The sequence below is a fragment of the Dama dama genome, chromosome 33 (genome assembly GCF_033118175.1).
Source record: "Dama dama isolate Ldn47 chromosome 33, ASM3311817v1, whole genome shotgun sequence".
Taxonomy (NCBI): domain Eukaryota; kingdom Metazoa; phylum Chordata; class Mammalia; order Artiodactyla; family Cervidae; genus Dama; species Dama dama.
The window spans coordinates 76688586-76710062 of NC_083713.1; the positions used below are offsets into that span (position 1 = coordinate 76688586).

General features: G+C 42.0%; 1 protein-coding gene across 2 annotated transcripts in view; it reads left to right on the top strand.

Moving 5' to 3' along the window:
• The window catches only part of CNTNAP5 (contactin associated protein family member 5), a 984962-nt gene that overhangs the window by 689373 nt on the left and 274112 nt on the right, over positions 1–21477 (top strand). For both annotated transcript variants that reach the window (XM_061135035.1, XM_061135036.1), the window contains exon 13: positions 15491–15691. In XM_061135035.1, coding sequence (XP_060991018.1) covers positions 15491–15691 — 201 coding nt within the window. The remainder of the gene's footprint in view (positions 1–15490; positions 15692–21477) is intronic.

The window sequence follows — 21477 nt, forward strand, 5'->3', positions numbered from 1 at the left end:
TGGGACTTTCACAGCACATTTTTTATTGCCTGGAAAGCCCTTCCTCGTGGTGTGCGGGAATCAGGACACAGCCCAAACAGCCAGTGTTTATTGAGGCTCCTCTGTGCTCCATGCTGATAAGCCCCTATGAACCACTGACTTTTGTGCTCTAGGACTTACGCTTAACTTCCAGCTCCTAAAACCTTTCCCTTTAGGCCATTCTACTTAATTTGTCCAGTTATCCCGTAGATTCTCAATACTATGGGATATTGAGCATGTTCACTTCTATGAAGCTCAGTTTCTTCATCTGTTTAATAGGAATGATCAGTTAATCTTACCTCAGTGGGTTCATGTGTGGCTTAAATAAAATTAAATGGACAATGTACCTCATGTGCTCAGTACAATATGTAGCATTCTCTAAGAACTCCTAAGATAGAAGCCACAGTCACCCAGCTCCATCATCCTCTTTTGTGTGTGTGCTCAGACATGTCCAATTCTTTGTGACCCCATGGAGTGTAGCCTACCAGGCTCCTCTGTCCATGGAATTTTCCAAGCAAGAATGCTGGAATGGGTAGCCATTTTCTTCTCCAGGGGATCCTCCTGACCCAGGGATGAAACCCACATTTTTGTGCCTCTGTGACCATCATGAGTGGTGTGCATATGTGCCCCATCGTGTCTGACACTTTACAACCCCGTGGACTGTGAGCCTGTCAGGCACCTTTGTCCATGGCATTTTCCAGGCAAGAGTAGTGGAGTAGGTTGCCATGCCCTCCTCCAGGGGATCTTCCTGATCCAGAGATCGAACCTGGGCTTCCTATGTTTCCTGCATTGATAGATTCTTTACTGCTGAGCCATTGGGAAGATCTACATGTTGAAGGAATCAGGGACAGGAGTGATCAAGTAAGGCTTTGCTGGAGACATAGAGCTTAGTTATGAAGTTGAAACATATGTGTCTTGAGTCAGGCAGAGAAGAGAAAAGAGGAAAAATCAATCTTGATGAGCTCAGTGGCATCCTGGATGTGGTGATGCAGCGAGCTTGTGCCCAAGGGCTCCATGACTCGTCTGAGGGCTCTTGGCTCATCCGTGGGTTTTAATACAGTCTTACCTTTGGGCAAACACTGTTCTTGTTCAGGGGAATGAAATAACAAGTGGGAGTCAAAGGTGTCTCCTAGACATCTTGCTTTTGCTTTGAGCCCAGAATTCTGGGGAGAGATGACGGATCAAAGTTGGTCTATGCATTCCAAAGAATAAAAAAGCCCAAAAGGTACTAGCAGTTTGTGATTTCACATTTTGTGAAGCAGGGGACAGAGGGACCCTTTGTCTAGGAGCCTTTATTCTTTGTGGATCTTCACAGCAGGTGCGCTCCAGTCTCTGGAGCAACAATCAGCCGTGCTTGCTCTGTGCACAGAGTCTGACTCTGTTCCATTTGTATCTGCTTGTAAAGAGGAGCTGATTAGAGGCATTGGCTGGGTAGACCATTTGTGGTGACAGTTTCCATATGGTATTTTCCCTGCCGGCTGTGAGTGTCCTGGCTAACTCTTATGACTTAGACATGACTTTGTTCTGGAATGACATGCACTCATCTCCTTCTTTAGACTGAGCCCTTATTGTTTGCTCCTATGACTTTCTTCAGCCCATCACCTTTCTCATGGCTCCCACTTGAATCCACATAATCAGTACACATCTGCCCAACCCAGCATCGGTGGCAAATGATTGGGCATGATCTGCATCCCAACACTGACACTTCCTAGTTCTGTCAAGTGATGTGATCCAAGGAGTTACTTGGCTTCCTTGTTCCTTAGTTGCCTTCTGGGTCATTACAAATAGAGCCTATGTATGAGGCTATTGTGAGTTTTACAGGAGTTAATCATTGTAAACCATAAGAAAATCATTTCCTGGCATTACATACCCAATATGTGCTAGTTTTAAAAATTATTTTCATCACTCTATTCCCAGAAACCTTGACACTGGCTTCTTGGTGTTTCTGGGATACAATGTTGAAAATGAAAGTGAAAGTGAAAGCCACTCAGTCGTGTCTGACTCTTTGTGACCCCATGGACTTTACAGTCCACGGAATTCTCCAGGCCAGAATACTGGAATCGGTAACCTTTCCCTTCTCCAGGGGATCTTCCCAACCCAGGGATCAAACCGACACCTCCCACATGGCAGGCAGATTCTTTACCATTTGAGCCCCAAGGGAAACAATGACGAAAATAATTAATAAACTTCTGGAATGTATAACACCTGGTGCCTTGAAAGCACTCCTACAAATTAATTCAACAGCAATAACAAATACTTCCATTTGAAAATGGATGAGCTACCATGCTATGGATGATTGAATTTGACAGTACTTTTAACTTTTATTTAGTTAATTAATTAATTTATTTATTTTTGGCTGTGCCCCATGCATCCAGGATATTAGTTCCCCAACCAAGGGTGGAACCCATGTCTCCTGCCGTGGAAGTGCTATGTCTTAACCACTGTACCGCCAGGGAATTCCTGGAAATAGTGTTTGCTTTTGGAAAACTGTTTAGTCCGTTGTTCCTTAGCTGTGTGTGTATGTGTGTGTGTGGTTGTAAGAGCACATTCACGTGGGCTTGCTGGGGCAGAGTAGAACAGTCTTGAGCCTTTTCTACATGTGAAGCATTCTGTGAAGCTCTATCTTATTTTCCTCAAAGTTTTTATTCTGAGAAAGTCAAGCCTACAGAAAAGCTGACAGAATACTAGAATGAGCATCCATAGACTTTTCACCTAAACTCTCCAAACATGAACGCTTTGCCCCGCTCACCCACTGGTGTGACTCCTGTCTCCTTTCTCCCTCTCTCCTGTCCTTTCTTTGTCCTCATAGAAAAATGTTCTTTTCTAAACTATTTGAAAGCAAACTCTAGACATGGTGACCATGTAAATCTGACGCTTCACTTGTCACAACACACACGGTGCCATATAAACACAAGACTGAGACCGCAGTCCAGTTTTACTTTTATAATAAGAACAATAAAGATCACTTCAATGAATATTATCCAGTATATATTCATCTTGTCCCTACACTGTCTTTTATAGCAATGTCTGCTTTTCTATTTTTGTTTGAATCTCAAGCACTCTCTATATGTGGGGTTTAATTGACCTGTCCTTTTAATTTCTTTTAATTAGAAAGCAAGATCCCCTATACCATCTTGTTTTGGTTGTTTTTCATGACAGACATTAAGCTCTTGAAGAGCACAAACTTACAAACCAGTTGTAAGTGAAATGTTCCAAAGAGGAGAGTGGTGAGGGAGGAATGGAGTGGGAGTTTGAAGTTAGGAGGTGTAAGCTATTACACAGAGAATAGATAAACAAGGTCCTGCTGTATAACACAGGGAATTATATTCAATATCCTATGATAAATCATAATGGAAAAGAATATTTTTCGCATATGTATTTTATATATGATGTCCAACTCTTTGCAACCTCATGGACTGTAGCTCACCAGGCTCCTCTGTCCATGGAATTCTCCAGGCAAGAATACTGGAGTAGATTGCCATTTCCTCCTCCACGTGATCTTCCCGACCCAGGGACTAAACCCATGTCTCTTGCATCTTCTCCGTTGCAGGGAGATTCTTTACCGCTGCACCACCTGAGAAGCCCCCTTGTATCAGTTGAAACTTATAAATTATTTTACTTTAACATGTTTTTACTATTATCATTATATTTATTGGTGCTCAGATTGTCCCATGTATAGCTGGTAATGATCCCTTTAATTCTGTTCCTATGTCTTTCTTGAGTGACCCCGTTAATCTTGGAACACTTGCGTGCTTTCTAGTCCAAGATGTTCCAAGATGTTACCTTGAACTTTCCCTGCCTGACCCAGACTCAGCTGTTTTCCCAAAGAAGCCCACTTCCTTTTTGTAGCACATGGTATTTGAAAATTAAGATCTAGATGTTTGGTTTGCTTATTGCTTCTGTCTTTCTTATGGACACAGGTAAAAAAATGCATGTGTGTGTGTGTGTGCTTAATTATGAGTTTATATACTTAACTTTAATGCAAATCCACCACCATCAGATCTTTTCCCATCTTTCCATCATCCATATGTATTTCTCTTCTCATATACTGAGAGACTATCCCAACAAAATCAATATATGTGTACCTGTGGCTGATTCATGTTGATGTTTGGCAGAAACCAGCACAATTCTGTAAAGCAGTTATCTTTCAATTAAAAAATAAATAAATTTAAAATTGAAAAAATATATTTTATAATTTATTCTATCCAATAATACTCATCAACAGATTCAGAATCAAATAGCAATGTCACTACTGATAACAAGGTAAAGTTTAAGATTGACTTGAATTTTGCATTTTATTTTTAGACTATAGCCTCAGGATGTATAGCTGAACAGAATACTATATTTTAAAAGTTAATTATGTTTTCTCCTTTTTGGTTATTTTATCTTTTTAATATATAGGCAGGCTTTTTTTAATATTCAGTTTTAGTGTTTGTCTCTTTTCATCTTTATGATTTAATTTTATGTTTTAAAAATGTAAAATATTTTCTTCTTACAGAAGTAAAATATAGCTACAATGGTTGACTGGTTACATCTTATTCTCTCTCATGGTCTTCTCTCTATTCTTACCCATTATCTTACTCTAGATAATCATTTAGTTTATCCTTGTCTGTAGCCCTATTTCTCCTTTATTCTTACACAACATGTAACATAGTCTTTTGCACCTTGATCCCCTGAAATGATTCTGTCTATCCTGGAAATAATTCTAGATCAGTTTAAAGAAATCTTATGTGGTCTTTATTATGGTTACAGAGTATTTCACTGTGTCAATTAACTATCCTTTATTCAATCAGACTGCTGTTGGTAGATATTTATATTTTTCCAACATTCTGCTATTTGCAATAGATATTCTGGGCTGCATGGCAGAATTTCAAGTACGTATTGAAACATAGTTTCCTATCATATCACTTTGTGGTTGATTTTAAGTACTGTCACTGAAGCCAGTAAAAATATTGGTAATCTGTTGAAGGTTTAGCTCAGTGATAAGTGAATACCTACTGTGGGTCAGGTGCTAGGCATGCAAAAACTTATGAGACATTCTTTTCCTTTGCTGACCTTGCAGTTTATTGGAGGGTCTGAGTAAACAAGTTGGCGTAATAGTACTTGAGAGAGACAAACACGGGGTGCTGGTGGAGTTAGAAGTTTTCCCACTAGAGATGAAGTTGGCACATCATTGATACTGTGAGGAAAGAAAGAGGAATAATTTCACTTTCTTCTTGAGCTTTCATTTTGTCAATCACCTTCAAAGTCAGAATTTAAGATCCATGGAAGCAGAATACGTAGATTCTTCCATTTTCACAAGGCTTGTCTACTTTTGTGACCTGGAGAGAGGCAACATAATTGCTGGGTATCCGTTCTGAGGACTTGTTGTTGTTCAGTCACTAAGTCCGAGCCCATGCAGACCCCATGGGCGGCTGCACCCCAGGCCCCCCTGTCCTCCACCATCCCGCAGAGTTTGGTCAGACCCACGCCCGCTGGGTTGGCGATGCCACCCAACCACCTCTCCTTCTGGCACTGCCTTCTCCTCCTGCCTTCAGTCTCTCACAGCATCAGGGTGTTTTCCAGTGAATCTGTTCTTCACATCAGGTGGCCAAAGTATTGGATTTTCAGCTTCAACATCAGTCCTTCCAATGAACATTCAAGATTGATTTCTTTTAGGATTGACTGGTTTGATCTCCTTACTGTCCACGGAACTCCCAAGAATCTTCTGCAGCACACAATTTGAAAGCGTCCATTCTTCAGTGCTCAGCTTTCTTTACGATCCAACTCTCACATATGAACATGACTACTGGGAAAACCATAGCTGTGACTATACAGACCTTTGTCAGCAAAGTGATATCTCTGCTTTTTAATATACTGTCTAGTTTTGTCATAGCTTTTCTGCCAAGGAGCAAGTGTCTTCAGATTTCATGGCTGCAGGACTAAGGCAAACCTTTTTCAATCAGCTTCTTACCCTGTGAGTTCCATCTTGGCTACCTTAACTCGTAAAGAAAGGATGTACTCAGTCACTCAGTCATGTACAGTTTGTGACCCTCTGGACTGTAGTCTGCCAGGCTCCTCTGTCCATGGGATTTTCCAGTCAAAAACACTGGAGTGGGTTGCCATTTGCATCTCCAAGGGGTCTTCCCAGCCCAGGGACTGAACTTGCATCTCTTGCATCTCCTGCATAGGCAGACAGACTCCTCACCCCTGCGCCCCCCGGGGAGCCCAGGGACTACTGTTAGTGTACACTTGTGCATCAGGTACCGGGTCATATATTCTCTTAGAGCGTAATCCACGTGGTAGAGTGTGAGATAGAGATGGTTTCTCATTTGCATTTTGAGGAAGCAGAAGTCCAGAGAGGTTGGGGTGCATTCCAGTGTCACTCCGTTAGTGACTGACAGATGGAAGGATTTAATTCAAGTTCGAGCCGGTGCCTAAATTTTTCCTCAGAATGAACCACAACAGTGCTTATCACAAAGACACTGCTAAAGATGTCATGAAAATGTCTCACAACAACCGAAGTCCCTCCCTGATCCTATCAGGTGACTGTGATCTGCAGTCCGCTTTCCTTTCTTCCCCTGCCCAGGAGATGGGCGCAGGCTCAAAGCTGTGGTTTTTCTGGTGGTCAAGTACAGATGTGAGAGCTGGACCATAAAGAAAGCTGAGCCCCGAAGCACTGTAGTGCTGGAGAAGACTCTTGAAAGTTCCTCAGACAGCAAAGAGATCAAACCACGACCCCATACATGCTGCCGTGAATCTTTGAGCTTCCGTGGGAACTTCTTTCTCAGAACCAGCTATGAATGCCTTGAGCTCAGAGTCCAGCAAGGCATTCAGCCTGGTCACCCCCAAGATACTCAGTCCCTAAGTGTGCTCTGCACACACTAGCCTTTTCATGAAGTTTCTTTGGATAAACCAGTAAGTCAGAAACAAACAAGTACCATGCAATTGAACATGAAATCTATCCAAGAGCATGCCCCCTCCTCCAAGATCAGAAAACAGATTCCCCAGGTCTCTTTGATGATGCCACTGATTTTAAAGCAAAGGAAAAGAAAAATAACCCCCCAACAGGTATATAAAAAGTAAAGGCTCAGCGAAGTAGTACAATAAATCACGGCCAGGTATGTTGTCTGGAAGTCATAAAGTGTGTGGTCCAAGCAGACTGGTGGAGGAGCAGCAGTGGCTGGAATGGGTTCCCACCCCCCACAGCCTGCAGTGCCTGCTTCCAGCTAATGCACCCCCATGCATGGTGACTTTATCAGGAGCCTTAAATCAGTAATGCCCCTCTTCCAAACAGCAGAAGCTCAGACACTGAAAGCAAGTGTATCTTCAGTGGTTTTAGCAGACAAGGAGGATGCTCACCTTGGCCTCTGGGCTGAGCCACAAGAGAGGGAAAACTGCTCTTGCAGAAATTCTGAAGCCTTTTAAAGAAGTTGAAAACTGCTTTTCACCTCTTGTCTTCCTTCCCTTTAAAAGTTGAGGGGAAGGTTCACGGACCCCTCATTAGAAGTTCCCAGAACTGTTTCCCACAATGAAATGATGCCTCTGCTCCTCCCTGAATCACTTCATCAGCAGGGCTTGTGGCTGTTCAACTTCATTTCGAGGCCAGTGCCCTGAGTCAGCCTCTGAGTCTGCTCTGCGCTGTGAGTATGACTCAGTGCTCACAGCACCACCGCTTATTGGGTGTATCCAGTTTACAGATGTGGCGACTGAGGCTGTGGGAGGCTCCCTGTCTCTACCTTGTTTGGGAATTTGGTCAGGGGCAGAGCTGGCAGCCAGATCTGTTGATCCCAAAGCCCTTGCTTTCCTCCATCACATGTGCCTTCACTAACCACAGAAACCCTTTCCAAGCTGATATCTACTCAGCAGACATTGCCTAAGATTTAAATGGGGAGATAAGGGACAAACATATGAAAAATTAAATAACTGTCAGTGCAAGAAATGGCATAGATGGTAAATGAATGGTAAAGACAGTGCTTTGAGAATTATTTAAGCTATCTTTACCCTTGGCATAGAAAATTCACTTTGTCAACTTAGATAACTGTACCAGAAATGACCCCGGGGACCTTAATATAGACTTGTTTTATTGCAATAGGAGTATAAGTGAATTGCCACACTTTTCAAAGGACTGTAAGCAGCTCCCCACAGTGATTAAAGTTCAATTAAGCTGGGTATTGACAATCTGTAGACTTCTCTTCCTTCCAAGCATTGTGAGAGAAAATTTGCAGTTTTTTCCTTGCGCTGCAGAGAGTCAGATATGTGTGTAGAATGAGGTTTTATTAATCAGAGTTATAGCGTGTTCCTCTCTCTTTTTTCACTTTTCTTCTGTTTATTTTTGCTTCTTAGTGGTGATCTCCGTGGTAACAGATGGAACAGCTTATAGCATCTGTAAAGACTACTGTTAATAATAATAGTGATCATCACAGCAATACCGATCAGATAGAATGTGAACCAAAATAAGAGGGTTACAGGCTTGCTCTATATGTAAACAGCTTGTTTTCTGAAATGAAAGCAAGAGTGACCCAAGCGGCCCACCTAAAGCTCCAGGATGAAGGTCCCTAAGCAGTCTCCCTGGGGTGATGGCTAGGAAGGATTTCACAGGAAAGGTAAAGGTACGGGCTATTCTGTAGCCCCATGTTCAGCAGCCTGCTATTGCTACTCGGCTGACGCTCTGTGAAACCTCTTTTACTGTTCTCTTGTTGATGTTGCTGAGTGTGTGTGTTTTGATCTTATCACTTGAAAATCGTCTTACATGTGGCCGCTTATATAATACAGCAAGTCCCCTACATATGAACAACTTCCGTTCTGAGAGCACATTCATAAGTCCAATCTGTTCATAAATCCAACAAAGTTGGTCTAGGTACCCAACTAACACAATCGGCTGTATCTATATGCATTATACTGTACTAGGTTGTTAATACTTGTTACACAAATAATACATAAGAAACAAACACAAAAATATGAGCATCTTTACTGTTACAGTACCGTGTCCTGGAAAGCACACACAGTCGTGTGGGACGACAGTTGGCGTGTGGCGCCCGGCAGCCGGTGAACAGGCAAGAAGAGCTACTGACGAGGACAGAGAGGAGGGGGGAGATGGCAAAGTGAGGAATCGTCAGCAGTAGGAGACAGAGGGCAAGCTGCGCTTTACTCATGTCCGGCCCTGGTGGAACACACGTTTACATCTTTGTAACTTGGGAGTTCATATGCAGGGCACATACTGTACCTGCTGACGATTAGCCTCCTCTTGATAAAGATCTCCTGAAGTCTTACAGGGTGCTTCATGCTAGCCGAGGTACTGATGGTCCATGGGTGAAAGACCAGTGTTGACCTGTCCATTCTTGAGGGAAACAGAATACAGTTTATCACCAGCTCCAACCCAGCCCCAGCAGACCTCCAGGCATCCTCACTTACTCGCAATCTCAAGAGTGCCTATATCAGTGTGAGATGTTTGTGGTTCTCATATATGCCACTTTCCCCCTCAAATGACGGTAAGATTTTGAAAGAGCTCAGCATGCCTTATTCTCCTGTGTCTGTGCCCTGGGGACTAGCACACAGTATACACAGAATGATACATTTCACATCCTGGGAGGTCCCATGTTTGTAAGAAGACAGACTTGAAAGCTAAATCCACAAAGCAACATAGGAAATGCTGTACTGGTCTCCGTAACAACCCTTGTCATGTTGTTGAAATGAAGCCTTGGATCTTTATAACATGCTGTTTGATGGCCTATAACCCGTAAGTTCTTTATACTTAAAGGTGGATAATGCCTTGCAGCATCACTTATACTCAGGCGACTACACTGCAGTTTTTTTTTTTTTTAATTCGGGTTTGTTTGTTTTGCAGTGTGGTGTTAGTTCCTGCTGTTCAGAGACGTGAGTCAGCTCTAGGTATTCATCTACCTCTCTGTTTTGGATTTCTGTCCCATTTCGGTCACCGCAGAGTTTGCAGGGCAGATATAGAGACACAGATGTAGAGAACAGGAATATTGACACTAAGGAGGAAAATGGGAGTGGGGGGAATGGGGTATGCCATGAGATTGGGATTGATGTATACACACACTACTGATATATGCATAAAATAGGTGACTAGTGACCACCTGCCGTATAGCACAGGGAACTCTGCTTAACGCCCTGTGGTGAGTGCTGCTTTTAGAAAGCAAACGTTTTGCTTCTTAATGTGATACAATTGCCATACAACTTTGTGTAATTTTAAGATGCACAATGTGTTGATTTGATACATTTATATATTACAATATGATCACCATGCTTACTAGCACCTCTATTATGTCATGTAATTATTTTCTTTTTTCTGACGGGAACGATGAAGACCCCGTCTCTTAGCCACTTTGCAGTTTATAATCTGGTGTTGTTGACTAATTATCAAGCTGTGCATTAGATATCCAGAACTTATTTATTGGCCAATCACAACTCTGTGCCCTTAAACAGCATCTACCCATTTTTCCAAAGCTACAGTAATTAGTACAGTATGATATTGGCATAAAAATATAGCCACATATGCCAGTAGAACAGAATAGAGAGCCCAGAAATAAGCTCTCACATAAAGGATCAATTGATATTTGATAAGGGAGCCAAGAATATTCAAGAGTAAAGGATAATCTCTTCAACAAATGGTGTGGGGAAAACTGGGCATGCAAATAATTAGACCCGTATCTTATACTACTCAAAAATTAACGTGAAAAACAGTAAAGGCTTCAACAGAAGATCTGATGGCATAAAAACCTAGAAGAAAACATAAGGAAGAAATCCCTCTGACATTCTGACAATGATTTTTTTTTTTTTTTTACTCTGACAACAGAAGCTCAAGAAACAAAAGAAAAAATCAGCAAGTGGGACTACATCAGATTAAAGAGCTTCTGTACCGCACAAGAAATAGTCAACAAAATTAAAAAGCAATCTCAGAAATTAGAGAAAATATTTGCCAGCCATTTATTGGATAATAAACATTTAAAATGCATAATAACTTATTTTAGACTAACTAAGATCCTTAGTGAATTGAATAAGTTTCTGCCAGTTCAAAAAATCTTCAAATGCAGTCCCCTCTTAAGCAGACAATTTGTCTTGAGTAACTCAATACTTGTATTCCTTTAAGCAAGTTAGAAAGAGGGACTCTGTTCCTCATTATGGGACTGAATACAGTAAAAGAAACAATAGAAAATGACCTGGGTAGCAAACTGTGGAATCAAGGGCAATGATTTTCTAGGTTTCTGGGTCTGTAAGGACTAAACAACATATTCTGTTGTAGACATTTATGAAATGCAAGGAATGAAAATAAATCTAGAAACACATTAGGCTATTTCAAAGTGAAAAGGTAATTCAACAAAATAATAATCATTTACTATATACAGCAGCAGCTATATTACAAGGAGTCTGCTGGCTAACCTCCTTTGCAGGATGAGTTTCCCACCCCTAACTCTAAGTCTTCCTACTAGAGTAGAACATAGATGTTCATCAGATGTGCTGGTTTCTAAAACCAGGCTGTCTCATGGCACCTTGAAGCCTTAGATGCATCTCTAGAGACGAGCACGTAGGGTAGATGCCATGTGATAGAGGGATGGTGCTGGAGGCAGGCCAGCTGAGGGTGGTGTTTGGAGCCTGGAGGATTTTATGATGCTCTGCCAATCATAGCTTTTAGCTGATTTCCCCCTTGGTCTCTGCATGAAACTGGACTTACCCGAGTTAGAGGGAAACCTCTGTTGGTTTCCTTGTGTGAAAATCCAAGTTCACAGGCTCCCAGGAGGAACATTTTGCTTTCTGGGACTTTTGAGTCTGGTGTGTTTCCCCTGGATGTGCAGAGAGAAGGTCAGCCTAGTGTGTCTCTCCTCTGGGTGTTTGTGGGTCTTCCTTTCTGGCCTGGGGAACAACCTTCTTGAAGCAGGCTATCCTGAGAACTACAAGAGACCAGTCATAGATTCTCCTTCTTTTTAATGCTTTTGTTAACATCAGCATCAGACATCTGTGAGCTACTGGAGTTGGAGATGTCATGTATCTTTATCTAAGTGGTACACAGAGATCTCTATTAAAAAGCTAGTTATTTAGTTAATAATGAGTTCCTCACACTGAACTCCTCACTTAATCTTTACAACCATCCTGTACAGTTGGCGTCATTGCTGCTTTTTAAAGTATAATTGATGAAGAAACTGAACTTCAGAAAAGTAATCATTTGACCAACTATGCTTGGCCAATAAGTGTAGGGCTGACTCACAAATCTAGATCTTCTGAGGCCAAAATTCACGCTCTGTCCATTGCCCACTGACTAAATTTACCATCTTGAACGTTTAGCTCATGAGGTCAGTTTTATTTACAGTATGTGGAGGTCCATGAGTGGATCACCCTCCATCCCCCCAAAAGCCTATTCAAAATGAATGTTGCTTGAGATCTTTCACCCACACCTTCCCTAGCTAAAACTACCTGTCCCTACCTTATTCCATGTATCAGGAGCATCATCCGTCAAAGCTGACTTTCCTGAGTGGCACTGACCCGTGGCTTTTCATGTTTCATCAGGTTCAGGGCCTAATCTGCACGGCAACCCAGGGAGTAGGAGAAAAAATAGAAAGTGAGAAAAAGATACCATCCAGTTATCTTTTTATTTTTGGTCTTCGTGTTTCCATCACCCAGGAGAGAAAAACTGAGATGACAAAGGCTGTCTTTGAAATGAATCCAACTTGAGGCCCTAGGTCCCGAGTGATCGCCTCTCTTCCTGTTGGTCGGACCGCGCTTCTGATGTGTGTTTACTGAACTGAGGGCAGCCTTTGGACCCTTGGTTGTTCCTGTGTCTTCCGTCTATCGCATATATCAAAAAAGTGCCAAGAGTTCAACTGTGAGAACTTCACTCTCCGGGCCTAGAAGGAGGGGTTTGCGATATTCGTGGCTTTGGGATAAAAGATTGTCTCTCTGATACAACCCTTTCTTCTCCCTCTTGCCAAAAATAGAGTAAGATTTTGGAAAAAATGAGCTAATGAGTAAATGAATAAGCAAATTGTTTAATTGGTATGTGAACACTGGATGGACAAAGCTATGAAAATGAGTGTACATTTAGAAGGAAATCTAAATTTGTGTAATTAGGTGATGCTGTGAGGATCAATTTTGGAGTCAGACTGATTGGACACGTTGAGATTGGGGACAAGCTTACTTTCTCTCTCCTTCTTATATCTGTATCTATATGGATGCCTATAATATCTATTCTTGTATCTATATTTATATTGATATCTGCCATGATTATTACAAATACTGACGATAATGTATGTAAAATATCTTAGAATGGAACAGTAGCATGGCATCTCATTAGAGTTCTGTTTCTTGTAAGTACCATGGACATTTCAAAATGGGCAGTTTTTATTTCTCCCTCTACAGTGGTGTATTATTAAATGACTACTTTCTTTGGTTATTTTATCAACATTTGTCTATACTGGCACCAACATTTTTGAAATTTCTGGTTCATCGTTTGTGTAACATTATTATTTTTACCAATATGAATCAAGCCTTGTTTTTGCTTTCAAAATAAAAATCCAATAACCTTCTGATTTTTTTAGACTTTATAGAAAATGTCATTCAGTTAAACATTGGAGATGTGGGTTATCAGGGAGCTGGTTTCAGAAAAGAGTGTTAAGAAGAATCAGAATGTTTGAGCAGAGTTTAATTTTCTGCTGCAATAAATATTTCCTCATTTAGGAATTGGGAAGACCAAACTTTCTCTTCCTCCTTTTTCTAATATATTGAAACTGAAGTGCAGGGAAATGGAATTACTTATCCTAACTCATACGCAGAGTTGAGGCAGAGACAGTAAAACCTGGGGATACTGCTTGCCAGTTATTTTTAATATTATTTTCTTTTTCATGGCCAGCTGCCACCATCCTGCTTCTGAGTAGCGCTGGTTATATACTATAACTAGAAGTATTTTTTATAGTGGCAGTGTATGTGCTTGTAATTCGCATCTAATAGATAGGCTGTGGGTCATTCCTTTGCTTCCTAGACTCCGGTTTCCTCATTTGTGAAACTAAGTGAGCAAGAGAGAGAGAGAGGGCGGAAACCACTCAATGTCGGGCCAGGTTCCTTTCCAGCAGGTCGCGTCTGTGAAGAGCAGCGATGTCACTGTGTGGGCAGGTTCTCAGGACAGAAGCTTTTCAAGTCCTCCTGCTTTCCTCTTTCACTTTATTTCTGAGCAAGTTCAGAATTCAGTTCCATGTCTGATTGCTGAACATATTTCAGTCTATTATGCCAGAATGTCTGATGCATCCCCAAATGCCTTGTGACTTCATACCTTCTTTTCTTAAAACTGATGATAAAATTAAGTCCCTCCAAAAGTGAAGTGGCTTGCCCAAGCTTGTTGTTCATAGAATAGCTTTCAAGTGAAGATCTCCCAAGGTCTAAAAATAAAATTCCTCTCCTCTCTTCACCTTCCGTTCTTACTGATAGAAGGCAAAACATGTTCTCCTTCCTTGATCTTTAGGCCCTCATCTCTGCATGCTATTTTAATGTAAAGCTCTTCAAATATTTTTGGTGACTACAAGTATCATGGAGAATAAATAACAAGCTTCAGTTAAGTGCCTTGCATGTTTGTGTATTACACATTCTCATCCTTGTTGTGATGTATGTGTCACACATGCTCTCTGTGAATAGGTCTTGTTTTCTTTTTTTTTTTTTTTTAGGTCTTGTTTTGAATGTGGTACTTACGGTTCTCTGAGAAAATGATCTATGCTAGGGCTTCTCTTGTGAGGAAGAGTGTGTATCACTATCTGGAAGTAGGGTCTTTGGAGTCAGGCATCCTGGGTTCCAATTCTTAGTCTTTAACTAACTACATAATCTTAGAAAACCTGCCTAGTTTTCCTTATTCAGTTTTCCCTCATTTTTAACATGGCAGGAGGACCAACTTCCTCCTGATTTAGATGATGTCAGTTTCATTTATTTATTTATTGGAAATGTTTAACATTTTATTTTTGTTCATTTAATTACCAACAGGTTGTGATTTGTCAGTGATCTATGTTCTTCTATGCATGTCATCACCATGATAGTTATCTTTGAGCATATTTAGTTACATTCTACTCTGATCACAAAGTATCTCATTTCTAAGTTCTTCCCCTTCCAAATCATCCTTCCCACAACTGAGTAATTCATTTCCTTTTATTCCTGTTCTGTTGTCTGTTTATATTTTTTTAATGACTTTTCATAAGTCATGTCCATTTTCAATGAGATAATGGACATTAAGCATAGAACTTGTGGAGCAAGGGCTTCACAAATTTAGCTCTTCAGATAATTAACCCCCACACTACCTCTGGGTGGAGCTCTAGGAGAAACAAAAATTCTCTGGTTAAATTCTTATCATGAGGAGAGCCCTCAAGTGGCAATTAATGGATGGACCTGCAGCCACCAAACATCACCCTGCTCACACAGTCCTGTTTCATTTTTCCAGCTTTTTGGAGGCCTGTAAGCATGATCATCTTTTGACCTTGCTTGGGTTGTGTTTTCTGGGCAGAGGACAAGATCTGGACGTTGATGCAGCACAACAACACAGAACTGACCCGTGTGCGAGGCGCCAACCCTGAGAAGCCCTACTCCATGACCTTGGACTATGGGGGCAGCCTGGAGCAGCTGGGGGCAGTGATCGACGGCTCCGAGTACTGTGAGCAGGAGGTAGCCTACCACTGCAGGAGGTCGCGGCTGCTCAACACTCCAGGTAAGAAGCACCCCTCCTGGGCCCCTTCGCACGTGCCCCACAGGGAGACCGCAGTGTGGCACACGGCCCCCAACCCTGGACTTTCAAGGAAAGGTTTGCCATCCAGGGGGCTGCACCTACAGTGGTCCCCTATGCAACGAGAAAAACGCCACCAGGAACACTGATGGGCTCGTTCTTTCTCTGGTGCCCAGGCCGTGACCTCCAAGGGTGTTCTGTAGCCTCTCAAGGTTTTCTCCTCATCTTCAAAAAAGGGACAGTAACAACACCCATTTTGCAATACTGGAGAGAATGGAAATTTTCTTGAGAGCAATGGCTCTTGAACTAGACTTAGAAAGTGTGAAGGAGGAAATGGTTTTTCCGGCAGATTAGAAAGCATCAAGGATTTAAGCTCGTTCACCAAACTGCAGTGAGATATATTTGGGGAAAGGATGCGTAATGGGGCAGTATTAGGCAATGAGATCAATGGGCAGGCTGGCACATCCTGTGTGTTTACAGTACTCATGTTATCTGAAAAGTGCAGGCCTGAATTGAAATGACTCTTTTTCTTCTTATACTTCTTTGATGCTACACTTAGGAGTACAACTATAGGGACAAGCCCTGGAGTTGGAGGGAAAACTTACCATTCGGGACTGAACAGAGGTCCTTGGCTGCTGACAGAATCTCTCCTTGACTCTAGAACTGAGATAAACCAAGGGAGTCTGTCAGTATGCAAAAACCACTGAATTCAGGACAAACAGTAACAGGATAGATTGGCCAGAGGCTGTTTGGATTGTGAAAGGCAGCCTGAAGCAAGCAGAGTTGGTTGGAGGCTGTAAATACTGCAGCTGAAGTCCAGGATTTGTAGACGAGAGCAGACAGCTTCTAATAAAAGTTGCTGATTTCTGCACGAATTCCTAAGATGTTTTCCTAAACAAGGAGAAATGACTCTTTTTAAAAATATAAAGGTTGCTTTAAAAAATTATGTTAACTTTATTTATATATTGATTAGTCTGTATTTTCTAGCTCAAATGGTTGATAAAGGGCTGCAAAAGACCCTTCTAGAATTGCTTACCACAACTCAAAGGGCTTGCAAAATGTCAAGAAGGCTTGGTCAAAGTTGATGCATGCCTCGGGGGTCTGTCATTTTTGTGAATGTCAGTTCATCATTTGTGGCAGGAAAAAAAAAAGGCCAAGTATAACAGGGATGTGGAATGTCCAAGAAAGGGTGTCAGAATCTTTAGCCTCAAGGAATTTATGTTCCTTGAAAGTGAGGAATTTTGAAAGGCTTCAGGAAATTAGACAACGAAATGTCAAAGAAGAAGTGCTAGAAATCTAACTAAATACAACTACCCACCACGTCACTGATCTGGAGTCTTTCGGGAAGAAGTTATTCTACATAAGTGAATTTTCCAGGTAGTTGTCACTTACCCCTTTAAGCATCCAAACAGTTTTTAAAGAATTTTTAACTATTTGAAATGGAAATCTTTCTCAAATGGATTACATGCTCCCTTACCTTCTTGAGCAGAGAATTCTGAACGTGAGATGTAACTGTCTCTTGGTTACTTGGGATCATCATTGTGAAAATCAGTTAGTCTTCATGGACTCGGCCATGCCCGCAGGGTCGATTAGATCGGAGGACCTGCTGGTGTCCCTGTTTACCGATGTCTTCGGCGAGCCAGTGTGTGTGTGTGTTCAGAGTCCCCCTGTCCTCACTGCCCAACTTGCCGCGGCAGTCTTAGCAGAGGCTGTGTCTAGAAAACCATGCTACCCTCTTCTCACTGTGTTGCTTCTAGTTTCCTAACAATTGGTTTGGTGGGACTTTAGGGAAAATGGAATCATGTTCATTCTGACTATGAAATTTCCTTTATTCATTTATTTTTAATTGGAGTATAGTTGCTTTGCAATGTTGTGTTAGTTTTTGCTACAAAACACAATGAATCAGCTATAAGTATGTGTGTTTGTGTATGTGTGTGTGTGTATTATCTCCCTTCTCTCTGGGACTTTCCTCCCACCCCTCATCTCATCCATATCTGTTTTACTTTTTCTGATTTACTTCACTCTGTATGACAGACTCGTCACTTCAAATGACCCAATTTGTTCCTTTTCATGGCTGCGTAATATTCCATTGTGCATATGTGCTATATCTTCTTTATCCATTCATCTTGTCGATGGACATTCAGGTTGCTTCCATGCCTTGTCTGTTGTAAACAGTGCTACTATGAAGATTGGTATAGATGTGTCTTTTTGAGTTATGTTTTGGGGTTCCTTTAGTATATACGTCCTGTGATACCAGTTTGACTTTATCATTGCCTTGTATATGCTTCTTTTTTAAAATCAAAGTATAGTAGATTTGTAAATTGGGTTGGTTTCAGGTTACAGCAAAGTGATTCAGTTATATATGTGTGTGTATGTGTATATATATATATATATATATATATATATATATATGTATGTATATGTCTTTTTTTCCACTTGTAGGTTATTAAAATATTGAGTACAGTTCCCTGTGCTATACTGTACATAGCTAAATAAGAGCTTTGTACTATAGGTCCTTGTTGTTTATCTATTTTATATATGGCAGTGTGTATCTTTTAATCCCAAACTCCAAATTTATTGCTCCCTCTCTTTTGATAACCATAAGTTTGTTTTCTATGTCTGTGAGTCTGTGTCTACTTTGTAAATAAGTTCATTTGTATCCTATTTTAGGTCCCACATCTAAGTGATATCGTATGGTATTTGTCTTTCTCTGTGTGACTTATGTCACTCATATGACAATCTCTAAGTTCCATTCATGTTGCTACAATGGGATTACTTCTTTCTTTTTAAAGGCTAAGTAATATCCTATCATATACATGTAACCATATCTTTTTTATCCATTCATTTGTCAATGGACATTTAGGTTGCTTCTGTGTCTTGGTTATTCTCAATAGCATGTGCTTTTCGTCTAACTCAACTGTTACAAATCCCCTGAGCACATTCTAGAGAAGGGGTATGGCCTAATCACCTTCTGAGGTCCCCACCTCTTGGTGCCATCAAATTGGGGGTTAGCATTTCAACATCTGGATTTTGGAGGGACACACACATTTAGTCCACAACAGGCACACACCTACAGGGATATTTACCTGATTTCCCTGACTGTTATGGAAATCCCTTCCCCTGGGGAGAGACAGAGAGAGGAGGGACTACCTGCTCTCTAGAAGGGCTGAGGAAGGGTCCCCTCGTCTGCTGAAGTCAGGGCCCCCCACTGAACCTGTTTTAGTTACTGTATTTGTTACACACACAGTTTACAAATATCTTTCTGTATCAGTAAATATGATTTTATAGCATATTTTTTTAATAAATCTTCCATTATATGGATGTATCACAATGGGCAGATCTATTTTTGACATTTAGATTTTTCCTCTTTTTTCGTTATTATATGTGCTGCAAGAACATTTTTGCACACAGATATGATATCTTTAGGATAAGTTCCTGGAGGTGCCATTACCAAGTCAAAGCATGTGCATGTTTTGAAGACTTTTGCCATCTTGACATCTGCAATGGGTCAAGGTTATAGCAGTTTATCCTCCAAACATCACCGTGAGACCTCAGGTGCCCATCTCCCAGCACTAGGGATTAACACCTTACTTCAACTTTGGCAATCTGATAAGTGCAGAGGAGGATCCAAGACAATTTTAAATATTTTTGGTTAATTAAAAAATATGTAGTCTGATTCCCATAGCTTATTGGAGGGAGATAACTACAGGCAGCCAAGATTAGGAGAAGCGATTAGATATTGTACATTTTGGCTACAGTGGACTCAGATCGATAAGAGGAGAATGTGAAGGATGCCTTCTTGCTATAGATCCTCCCCCAGACGATACACAATTGATAACAAAGGGAGGAAACGAAAGACGGCAAGATGAGAAAAATAAACAGCTGCCAGTGACTAAGTGTTTCTCATATTTGAAGATGTCTGTGGGGAGCTACACAAGCATATGACATGTGATCTAAACAACAGTTCTGCACCGTAAGGATTGTTACCCCACCTGACGTTTTAGGAAACAGAACCTCAGAGCGGGTAGGATGCTTGATCAGGGCCACACAGGCCTGCACCCTGCTCGGCCTCAGGGCGAAACAGAGAGCAGGTAACGAATAAGGCTGGCCGTACAGCCCAGGCCTATATAGTACCATGGTACTCTGCAACGGCTTATGCGGAAAGAATCTGAGAAGGGGTCGATGTACATAGCTGATCACTTGGCGGCACATCTGACACTCACACAACACTGTAAATAAATTAAATGCCAGTAAAATTAAAGGAGAAAGGGAGGGTGTGATCCCTGACAGTCATGCAAACTCAGAGAACCAACAGTTACAAGGATATCGGGGCATCAGGGAACACGTGAGTTTGTATGACTTTCCTTATTTTGTAAGAAAATGTGGCTGGAGAGACGGGTCAGCTGCCAGAGCCGTGATATTAAGGCTGTGGGATTGTCAAGGAGGCCTGAAGAGGGCAATTCCTGGGCAACTTCACAGGTTGGCAGTGTCCTTGCCCACAGGCTGCAGCTTCCAGGGCCCACACACCCCTCCATGTGGCTCTGTGTATCCCAAACAGTGTCAGCGAAGTCGCCTCTGTCTCCTGTCTGCTCTTGCCTCTGGCTCTGGCTCTGTTCTTCTAGCAGCAGCGGAAGCAGAAAGAGGAGAAAGACAAGCAGGATAAGGTCAGGCCTGGCTCAGCACTGTGTCTTTTTCATTTAGTTAGTGACTGAACCATGACGCTGTCGTTTTCTGACAGTTTCCTCTGATATTCTCCCCTAGAGCTGCTGAGAAGTGCCAGCCAGTGAAATGTGTCATCTGTCTCTTTAACTGAAAGTTTGTACTGGAAACTCTGCCATGGACCAGAGCTGCAAGCCAGCGCGGTCCATGGGAAAAGTGTCTGCGTTATTCCCACACATCTTTGCAGTTGTATCTGCTGGCTACTTGTTACCCTGAGCCTGAGGCAGGGCTGAGATGTTTCCAGGACAGCATGACTCAGTGGGCCGGCGCTCAGCGGCGCCCCGCCGCAGGGCTGGGAGCTGGCCGCTGGTGCCCAGGGACAAGGGAGGCTGTGCTGGCTGAGGCAGGCGGTCGCTCGCGGTCAGCGCGTCCGTGGGAACTCTGCCTGAGGCCAGACGTGAAGGTGTCCTGTGAGAAGCACGTGGAGTGGAAACAGGATCCAGTCCTGGGTGCACACAGAGAATGGAAGAAAAAGTTGCTGAGGAAGCGCTTTAATCACATGACCGGCTTGCTCCTTGTCCCACAACCCGCCAGCCTAGAAGAAGGACGAGCTTGAGAGGGGCGTAGGTAGGAGGCCTCCTGGGGTGGCCGGGCCCTGCAGGCCATGGGGACTGAGAGTCCTGTCTGCTCCCGAGCTTTTCTTCTAATCATCTCCATGCTGTCTCAAATCCTTACCTTAATTCACTCATCACAGTGTAAGTATCTAGGTGGTATGTATGTTTTTTCACTTAGCACTCTGTGTTCTGAAAGCCTGTTTGGGAATACCTTTCCCAATAAAGCTGTGAGCTCACTAAGGCAGAGATAAGTCAGTCATGATACACGTAAAAATCACTGGACATTCAGACCCCATTACTTTGAAATCTAATATCTATAGGACAGCTTGACCTCAAGCAAATCAGTCTTGTAAATAAGTCTGTGATGAGGATTGCTTAAGTTCCTCAGAAGAGCTAATGATGGAGTGCCTGATAACACCTCAGAACCCCTCCTTCTCTTTGAGAAATAGGTTTTTATTCATTTATTCATGCAGGCATTTCATGAGGGATTCCACCTGA